This window comes from Zootermopsis nevadensis, unplaced genomic scaffold (genome assembly GCF_977971745.1).
Source record: "Zootermopsis nevadensis isolate Lab colony 2312 unplaced genomic scaffold, Znev_1.0 Znev_ptg000058l, whole genome shotgun sequence".
Classification (NCBI taxonomy): Eukaryota; Metazoa; Arthropoda; class Insecta; order Blattodea; family Termopsidae; genus Zootermopsis; species Zootermopsis nevadensis.
The window spans coordinates 409,593-419,869 of NW_028259189.1; the positions used below are offsets into that span (position 1 = coordinate 409,593).

The 10,277-nt window shown below is 40.8% G+C and overlaps 1 protein-coding gene across 1 annotated transcript; it reads left to right on the forward strand.

Annotated features, from left to right (window-relative positions):
- Window positions 1-3,929: 3,929 nt before the first annotated feature.
- LOC147871343 (uncharacterized) lies at window positions 3,930-5,491 on the forward strand. Its single transcript, XM_087339905.1, has 3 exons — window positions 3,930-4,134; window positions 4,498-4,673; window positions 5,429-5,491. The coding sequence occupies exons 1-3, from the start codon at window positions 4,047-4,049 to the stop codon at window positions 5,489-5,491; spliced, it is 327 nt and encodes a 108-aa protein (XP_087196031.1). The 5' UTR covers window positions 3,930-4,046.
- The last annotated feature ends 4,786 nt before the right edge of the window (window positions 5,492-10,277 follow it).

Below are 10,277 nucleotides of genomic sequence, written 5' to 3' on the forward strand. Positions count from 1 at the left end.
TTAATCTAGTGTCTGAGTGTACCAAAGATCTCTGAGATGAGAGTGTCCCAGTGTCATTTTGCCCACCATAAATCCTACATAGACTGCCTTGGGTTTCAACCCGGGCTCCCACATTGAGAACTCGGCAACTAACCACATGAGCTGTGGACTTTTTCTAAGGTCAGTTGATGAATACAGCCTGCCATGATGGAATTATACTTTTGGGAATAAATTCAAGGTTGCAAATATGACCTAAGTGTGTCTTTAATCTTAATCTGTAAATGTAATGTAATATTATGCATAATCTTCAGCTTTCATGGCGACTGTGTACAATAAAATCCTTTCGGGCTATCAGCTACGTCAAGTGGTTAAAACATGAGGAGACTCTTTCGAGGTCCATCTCTGTCCTCATCCACAGGGTAGTGAACTGTTTGGGGCTCTCAGCAGGTATATATATGACACGGTTGAGAGCCCCAACCACTTCATTACCCTGAGGATGAGGACAGATGTGGACCTCGAAACGTTGTTCTCCTCATGTTTTCACCACTTGATGAGGCTGACAGCCCGAGAGGATTTTCTTGTACACAGTCACCGTGATAGCTCAAGATCATACATTAAATACCGTTTCAAGATTAAACATCGTAATTCTAGGCAAAACTTGCACTGATTACACGGCCACAGGAATCTGGGAGTCTAAAATGTCAAATTCCGTAAACTGGGAGTAAAGTAGATCGTAATGCTAATTCACTTTATTGATAGAGCTACCAAAACCGGCTGAACTTCTTTATTACGCCGAGAGATGGCTCAGCGAGTATGAACCCCGCTCTCCTCGATCACCAACGCTCATAATACCAAGACTACTCAATAGAGTGTATCCGCTACCGCACAATAATATTGATTTTAGTTGGACAGATTTCGCCTGCGTGAAAGAACGCTCTATAGAACACACGTTTTAAGATCACGAATGAAATGAGGCAGTGAAACCATTTACGTTACTTTTACGAGCTGCATACGGACCTGTCCCTCTGATCCAGTCACCAAATCAGCCAACATTTCTTCATTAAATCTGGCGTGAACAGAGTGCAATGAAAACCTTTTTAAGGAGCAATTAGATTTGTGTCAGCCCAGCGGAATTCGGCATAGAATTCACAATATTCTTTATTAAAATTTCTAAAAAAAGAGATTCTGGAACGAACTGTGGATTAATATAAGCCACAAAATACAACTATAAAATTGTCAAGTCCAAATTGTAGGCATGTATGAAAAATATAATACCCACCTATCATATTAGCTAACATAGACATATGCTTATTTTGCATGGATCGCGTTAAAGAACAAATGAGCGTAAGAAAAAGTCATTTGTCTTTTATCTTTGATTACGCTTAGTCCAGCTGAGGTCGTTGCAAATATTCCGTCAAAGTCAGAGGCCACGCCCAACATTTCGGAACAATTTATTATTCTCACGGCCTGGAATTGTTAGCCCCGCGACGACCCAAAGGTCGGAGAATCACCCCTTGTCGGCTGTCCGCAAATGCTTATTCGAAAACTCCGTATCTGGCGGCCATAATCTATCATGATCCTGGTTTTGTGTGGACTACGGGGCGAAGTTCCCGCCCTCTCTGCGGCCAGTCTGTTTCTGGGGCTCAGCTAGCCTCGTATTCCCTGACCACCGAGGGTAAAGCAGGCCGCAGCGTGAAGGTGACGCTTGAGCACAGGAACAATTACCGCATCAACGAATTATCTGAGGCAGAATCGGAGTCAACGCCAGAAAATTCTCTAACTTAACGAAAGTAAAACCACGAAGTACTCAAGACAAAGCTGAGAGGTTATCCAAGCGATATTCAGTTCGAATCTCGTACAACGACACAATCCCCACCTTCTCGAAGGCAAATTCCTCAGCAGTTCCTAAAATCCATTTACACATTAAACCTGTCCCATTCACAATTCATAACAAACTTTGCATCAGCCATTCGAAGCCGCATGTGAGATTATTGAAACTCTGTGGCACCATAATCTAAAAAAAATTCGATCCAATTCCTGTCCCCCCTTAAAACACGCCCAAAATATCCGTTTCATCCAATCGCAGTAGACTAACATGTTGGCACCGGCTAACCCCAGCTTCCTGGTTCTTCTCAGTTACTTTAAAGCAAGCACAGAATGTACTCTCGCGATTTATCATTCATAACCATCCTGGCATGTTTAATCAATGGATACGCAACATTATCAGTTGATAGAGCGTTGAAGGAACAAGAATAAACACTACCTTATAAGTCGTGGTGAACGCCTTCTACCTGGTTTACCCATCAAACTACGTGTATCTCAGCCCTCAAAACAGTGAAGGAGGCCGTGGGGGTAGAAACTTCGAAGTCCTCCCTCTGTAGGCCTCATCTCCGCCTGGACCAGCTTAATTTCTCGATTTCGCACGCACAATTCACGCTGAGGCGAAAAATCCAATTGTCGGCAGTTGGTAGTCAGTCCAGTGCTTTAAAAACATTCGTGTGCACAAGAACTTGTCAATGGGGCGCATTTTCATACACCTTTTATTCTCATCCACCAAACCACGTGCTTTATTCATCCGCCGGTCGAATGCGGTAAATTATATTACCACAAAAACTTTTCCGATATTTGGGTAACCCTACAAATTGTACAGCACTTACTTTTGAGACATCTGGTGGCATCCGTGTTAGTCGACAGTAATACAGAATTAAGCTAGGATTTATCAATGGATTTAATGCTCCTGTGCTACGCCTACTGAAAATGCGTCGTTTAATAAATGAAAAATCATTAACTACTATAACCACACAGAATCAGCAGATTTATTTGGAGACACCCGGTAGCTTATGGGCCTCATCAGTAAACGTGCGTCGTTTAATACGTCCGTAAAAATGACCGCAGAAACCAACATCCTAACAGAGACTCGAACCGACGACTGTGTATTCGTGTCCGTGACCTTAGACCCCGTAATTTCCTCTCCGAAACGAAAGAATTTTGCCTTGGCGTCGATTTCTTCTCGTGGGTGCTTTCCCGTCAACAGAAACCATCTTTGTCGGGTCTCGAACTCGGTGTCGAGGCCTTCGTTTCCGAAATCTCCTCTTCGAAGCAAAAAACTCTGATCCCTTTTTCTGTCTCGCTTAGTTTCGGAGCCAAAGGAACCGCCCTTGAAGGAAATCGAACCCAGGACACTTTTCCCCAGAGTTCTGACCTTCCTGCGTTCTCTTATTGGTCAAAATGAATAATCGGGATTCGAAGGAAGGAAACATTTTCCCTGTCGCAGGGGCGATGGGTTCAACAGCGCCCGGGCCCCTCAATAATCGAATTTGAAATTAAACACGTTTAAAAAAACACGAAGTTATTTTTAAACAAGGGCAAATTAAAATTCAAAATTTACTTCAAGCCTCTTCTCATTGCTTTTAAATTCATTTCCTTTCACAGAAAATATTTAATATTAAATAATAATTTCTTCCATTAATGATGGAATCTAACCAAATTATAACATGGAGTAATTCAATTTGTATTTTTTAACTACAAAAAATGTGTTCATATAAAACACGAACACCTGATACAATCTCGGCTGGCATGCCATAAGGTTCATTTCTCATTTCTTATGCACGCCTGAATGAACCTTATTGCACTACGAACCCTAATAATTGGAAAAAAAAGGTTGACTCTTGTAAAATTCAGCACATTAAGTTAAAGGCTAGTTTGATTTTCATTGCTGGATTATAAACCTATATCTACCTAATTATAAACTGAACGCATGATATGTAGGACAGAAGTCTAGCCCACGGTAGAGAAGTAGAATTTATGAGTCCGCCCGGAACAATTCTTTCACTGTAAAATTGCAAAAATTCTTAAGTTGGCAGAGAATGCATGAGGTGAATTCGTAATTGGATATCTCATTTCCCTTTGCTGAAAATGTTCTGATCGTCGAGAACAGGTGAAAAATTTCGTGCGCTCTCGTACGCCACTGCCTTTGCCTTTACCCAGCTGCAGCCCTTGGACGTTGGTCCTCCGGTTCGTCCTACAACCTCACAAGTTTTGCTTCTTCTGTTTGCAGACTTGGCGGAATGTGGATGGCAATGGAAGGAGTGCAAAAGATCGAGTATTTTGCCCTCGCCCGTCAGGCAGTCGCCGAGCACAAGAAGAAATATCCCGGTAAGTAAATAATTCTCTTTTAATGTCAATAAGCATCAGAAAGATTCCAAAAAATGTACCCGAGAATTCTGAGAAACATCAGCGATTTTGATTTATTTGGGATTGACTGCTAGCGATTTTAAGTAAGAGAACTTTTGGCGAGTATTTATTTTCTCCAAAACCTTTTCATCTACTTACGAGTCAATGAACCAGATATTATAATATTAAAATGGGAGGAACTTAAATATTTAGTTTTGCAATTAGATATGATCAAAAGACATTGTATTGTTCCTGTCTTTCGGTAATAAAAGACGCCAAATCACGCGATCAGAAGCAACCGTTTACGGAATGCTGTGTCCTGAATGTCAGTCTTTCCGTTTTCAGATTATGTCTACAACCAAAAAGCGGTCCGCAGACAAAAGCGCCTTCGAGAGCAGGCCCGTTTTAAGAAAGTGAGACGCCTCACGACGGCGCAGACCAGCAGCGCCCGTCCGATGCCTGCCGAAGAACATCAAAGAGAAGGAAGATTCCCACGCACACAAGTTGTCGCTTTGTCAGAGGTAAGTCGTCGTCATACTCTTTGGACGAACTCACTCGCCTGCCATCTGTCGCTTGCACATGGAAAACAAACAAGTGTGGAAAGTCAGTGGCGAAAGATGACTAGAGTAAACTCTCGGTTATCGGGGTTGGTCGTGAAGTTTATCTTCCTCTGTTCGTAAGAACGCATTGCAGTTGAACTTATTTAGCGGATTCCACTATTTAAATCACTAAAACTCTACTCTAAGTTTAAAACATTAATTTATCTGCCCTCGTATTTCTTTAAAAATAAACTGGCTGTTGAAAGCAAAGATATCTTACAAATAGTTTATATTTATAAGGACATTAAATATTCACACGTCGCCATTTTTCTTCACCTACGATAATTACGTCATTTCCTACATGATCACTGAAATCTCGTATAATTAAACTTTTATTTCTGTTGGGTTTACGTCAGAATCTGTCACATTTCCATCAGATCCCATCACACGACATAAAGGTTACAACACCAGGTCAGGTTATGACACGTAGATGAAACAGAGGGTAAAACAGAGGTCACCCCAAAAACTGCTGAATCAGGTTGAAGTCTGTAATTCACATAAAAGTCCACGTAACTAGAATAAGTCCAGTGTCTCTCACCTTGAGTTTCGTCACAAATTCCTTCAAAACCTGCATCCGTAGAGATCGCCTACCACGAGATATTCGCTGTACGTGTTTCCATACTTGTTACCCATAATTCCAGTTCTTGTTCTGATCCAAATGTTTATTTCTTTTCCAGATTCCAGAAATGGACGATATTCAGTTTACGTCTACTTTGGGAAATATGACAAAGCCAATTTAGAATATTTAAGTGCTTAAATAGTTATATTGTTTTAGAAAATTAGTTAAATTATTTATTTTTTAAATAGTTTGTAATTAAATGTAAATTATATATTTAAGAACATTAAATAAAAAACATGTTCATAAACTTTCCTGTTGTTATTTTGGCAAAGTAATATTTGAATGAACTTGTCGCCCTCAGTGCACTAGTGGTTTATGTGGTCGCCACTGGACCCAAGGTACGTGGGTTCAAACCTGACCGAGGTCGATGGATTTTTAAGGGGTGATAAAAATCCATAGCACAACTTCCTTCGAGGGGAAGTAAATCCGGCGGTCCCATGCCGTAGATTTACGGCACGAAAAAGCATGAACGAGATGTTTCGTAAGCAAAACTCGCCGGCCATTTCTCACACAAGTCTCTCCTGATTCCTACTAGATGGCTCTAGCAGACAAAAATAAGGACGGAGTAGAAATTGTGCGGAGGCGTAAATGAACACTTGAAAAGACCAGGAGAGAGAATATTTTAACTTGGTATCGCAATACACGTGTATGTGCGCTGAAACATTTTTTATTTCAACATTTGATCGCTGCTACTTACGCGACATGACTGAAACTTCGGCCTCTAAATAGGAGATCCAAAACAATCCAGAAGGCTCAAAATTGTAATCACTTTTTGGTTATGTAAGACATGCTTAATTTGGCCCACAGTTTAACAACGCACTCCTCTGCATTTGTCTTATTACCAGTCATCTTTCGTTCTATGTAGGATTTGAGGTTGTGATGATGCAAGCAATTTTTACAAGTATGAAAACCTAGCTCTGTGTTCTGCTAACTTCTGACTGGAGTCAGCTTGATTGTGTATAAATATAAATAATTAGTCCTATTTAATGACCGTAATATAAAATAATGATGATCTGGCTTGCCACTTTGAATCACAAGATCTAAAATCACAACACTAATAAATATTTCACTTACTTTTTTTACTTGAGATATGATGAAATATCTGTCAACATGGTTGTCACATCGGCAACAGTCAGGACCCAGTGGTTATATTGAGTCAGGAGAAAAATTTAAAAGAAAACAGAACATCAGAGGACCGGTGTAAAGGAATTGCTATTCCGATATACAAGAAGGGATACATGAAACTACAAAGGAATTACAGTGTGTGTCAGACATTCAAAATTTACGGGAGGATACATTGTAATACAGTCAAAAATGTCTTAGGCTGCACCTAGATACAGCTACTCTCAGACAACCTTAGCTGTAACACGCTGCTGCCACCGTTGGACATTTGCTGTAAGCAGTTCTGGAATGGCTCTTTCTGTGACGTCATGCAGTGCATCTTCAGTTGCAACAATAACCTCTTGTTGGCTGTTGAAATGAAAACCTCTCAAATGATGTTTTTCTCTCTTGAGTGAAGAGTCATTAGATGGTGAGATATCATGTGATTAAGATTGACATGATAACTCGACAGTATTGTGTTCATTCAGCGATTGTTGCACAAGAATTGAGAGGTGTGCAGGTGTGTTCTAATGCAAGAGATTTATGTCACTGGTCACTGGTCAACTCCTGCAGCTGGTACAACTTTTGTTTCATCTTTCCTTGTTGAGAGTTACATCTGAAATGAATTTGTAGTGCACAGTACCACATGGTCAAACTTCTGATATCAGTTTCCATTTTGACCTGTCGCTGAAACTTTTCTGATCACCGTAAATGAGAAGATTTCCAGATCGACTGTTCGTGCTGTGTTTGTTAGTTTTCTAGAATAAAAGTCTCATCCATGACAGTGATGGATCGACGGAGCAAGAGATGTTACTGCAAATTGTCATCCACTCACCTTGTGTCCAAGGCACCTCATGCTGGGTAACCCAAAGCGTGTTCAAAAAGCATTTAAAACTCCATGACAGTTTCCATGCGAAATTTTTAAAGATCCTGCATCTTTGTCAACATTCATGCAGGATACAGGATTTGAGACTTTCGCGGCGAGTACAATCAGTAAAATCTTCTCAAGCAATCAGCCTCGTTAGCTGGTTACCGTAGTAAACCGACGTTTCAGGAACAAATTCTGTCTCCATTTTCAGGGTTTAGTGACATCAGAACCCTGAGGATGGGGACAGAGTTTCCTGTTTGAATCTCAGATGCCATTTAAATATGGTTATATGATGAATTGGAATTTTCTCTGTAAACCTGATGCATCATCTCTATTTAAGATTTGAGGTTTTCACAGCGGTGAGTATGAAGATTCCTGTCTTCTGGGTTGGTGCACTGTTTAGTCTGGCCGGTGTTTACCAACGTTTCTGAGGTCATACTGCCTTCGTCATCGCCCTGATGATGGAGGCAGTATGACTTCCGAAACGTTGGTTAACATCGACCAGACTACACAGCGCAAGAACCCAGAAGACAGAAATCTTGAGACTCACCGCTGTGAAAACTTCAAATATCGCCCTGATGATGGAGGCAGTACTACCTCCGAAACGTTGGTAAACATCGGTCAGACTAAACAGCGGAAGAACCCAGAAGACAGAAATCTTGAGACTCACTGCTGTGAAAACTTCAAATATCGCCCTGATGATGGAGGCAGTATGACCTCGAAACGTTGGTAAACATCGGTCAGACTAAACAGCGCAAGATCCCAGAAGACAGAAATCTTCAGACTCGCCGCTGTGAAAACTTCAAATCTCGTCCTGATGATGGAGGCAGTATGACCTCCGAAGCGTTGGTTAACATCGACCAGACTACACAGCGTAACAACCCAGAAGACAGAAATCTTCAGACTCGCCGCTGTGAAAACTTCAAATCTCGTCCTGATGATGGAGGCAGTATGATCTCTGAAACGTTGGTTAACATCGACCAGACTACACAGCGCAACAACCCAGAAGACAGAAATCTTCATCTTTTCTATTGTTTAAGTAGCAGATTTGCCAAAGTGTTAACAAAGTTGTGTGTTAGTGCCGTTTTGCAACTTTGACATTTTGAGTCACAAAATATGATAACCTGATTACACCCCGAAGTCAGACACAAGTGCAAACTTTATGATTAATTAACATGAAAATTCAATATGGAGTGGAGTCCTTGTAGATGTGGAGTATCACATTCTGTCTTCTGCCATTTGTGTCAGTGGTAAATTAATGAACACTATCCCAACTTGGGCACCCCTTCGAAAACAAGTGGTATCATTGTAGTCATCTGTGAAGTGATGGACTCTGTGTCTATTCCCCACTTTCCATCCATTGCAGATGAGGTTGAATCATCCTGTCATCATCCTAGGCTCGGTTTGTCAGGTCAGGTTCATTCAGGCCTGTTTTGTTGGCCTTGAGCTGTCAGCTGTTGTACAACAAGAATGTTCTTGCCTCAAAACGAAGTTGGAATTTCTTCTTAGACATGCTGCATGGCTGTCTGAATTAGTTGTGACCATTTCCTGCCAATTCACTGCAGATTTCACATATTCAAAGAAGTAAAAGTAAAAATGAGCACATTGTCGCACTATACGCCATGTAGGCTCTTGGGGTATATAGCATCTACTCATTGTTAATCTTGGCAATAGGTAGGCGTGTGTTGTTAACGTCATGCCGAGGCTGACCTTTATTTCCAGGAAAGAACCCCAGTACCCATTGGATAGGAGGCTGCTTGGACCTCAGAGCCAGTGTAGACGCAGACTGGAGGACAAATCAACTACCTCTGGCAGGGATTGAACCCTGGTCGTCCAATCCATAGTCTGTCACCATACAGCTCCTTTCACACCGTCCAAGCTGATTCGATTTCTCTGATTACCATGGTTCTGTTGGGGGAGGGGGGGGGATGAAATTTACTTCCTGTGACAGAGACAAAGCCTTTGACCCCAAATGAAATATGATCCTCTGACATCAGCCAGAGCAGACTGAGTCACAGGTTAGAAGAACCTTTTGATGAAGCTTGCTCTTTCATGTGATTTTGTCTGTTGAAGACTCTCAATCCAAATATGGACCCAGATGCCTTATGCCATTTAAAATTATCTTACTTGGAACTAGGTGTCAGAGATAAATCCTTATGGAATCAGACCACCCACAAATGCCTTTGAGAAAGATTGTATTCATTTCACTACGAGGCTTCATCAAATAAACTTGCCTGTAGCAGTTGTAGACCAAGTGCAGGTGGCTCCAAGATTTTCTGCCAGCGCAATTATGCGATACGGGGTAAATGCGAAGAATGATTGATCCAGATTAAGAGAGAAACAGAATCCAGCTTGTGGAACATTTTGTGATTTAGATGACGGATGAAGTACAAAATAATTTCTCATATGATAATCAACAGAAACCTTCAGACTTGGTTGGTTTGATGTTTTGCATTCGAACCTTTGTACAGCTGATTGGATTCATGAGAAAAGTTGTTGTTGTAAGGTTACATTAACTGAAAAATGATAACAGTTTTAAGTGTGCTAAGGAACGGCTTGGTGATTATACAGAATTTTCACACAAAGAGAAAGGAGACGTGATGTCTCGCCCCTTTTCCTCCATCCCCATCACTCAGTAACTTTATTTATTGCTCATGTTCTTTGTCCACCCTGTTCATACTTTATTATAATTGAAATACGTGTGCCAAGAGACTGTTTTAGGTTAGAAAACAATTACTTTTACAGCGACCAGCTCTTTAGAAAATCATGGATTAAGACATTGGTGATTGTGTAGAAATTTCTGCTTGATGATTAATTTTAACAAAAATACGAAGATTATGAGAGCCTCATTCTTTTTAAAATGATAAAGGGAAGGTACAGTGATCTCAGTTCAGAATATTTTGTCTGATTTCAATGAACCTAAAGATTAAAATATACA

Excerpts from the sequence above, each read along its gene's own strand:
- LOC147871343 (XM_087339905.1), top strand. The coding sequence starts at position 4,047 with ATGTGGATGGCAATGGAAGGAGTGCAAAAGATCGAGTATTTTGCCCTC. Across the intron at positions 4,135-4,497 it reads GCACAAGAAGAAATATCCCG|ATTATGTCTACAACCAAAAA; the intron begins GTAAGTAAATAA and ends TTCCGTTTTCAG. Across the intron at positions 4,674-5,428 it reads AAGTTGTCGCTTTGTCAGAG|ATTCCAGAAATGGACGATAT; the intron begins GTAAGTCGTCGT and ends TTTCTTTTCCAG.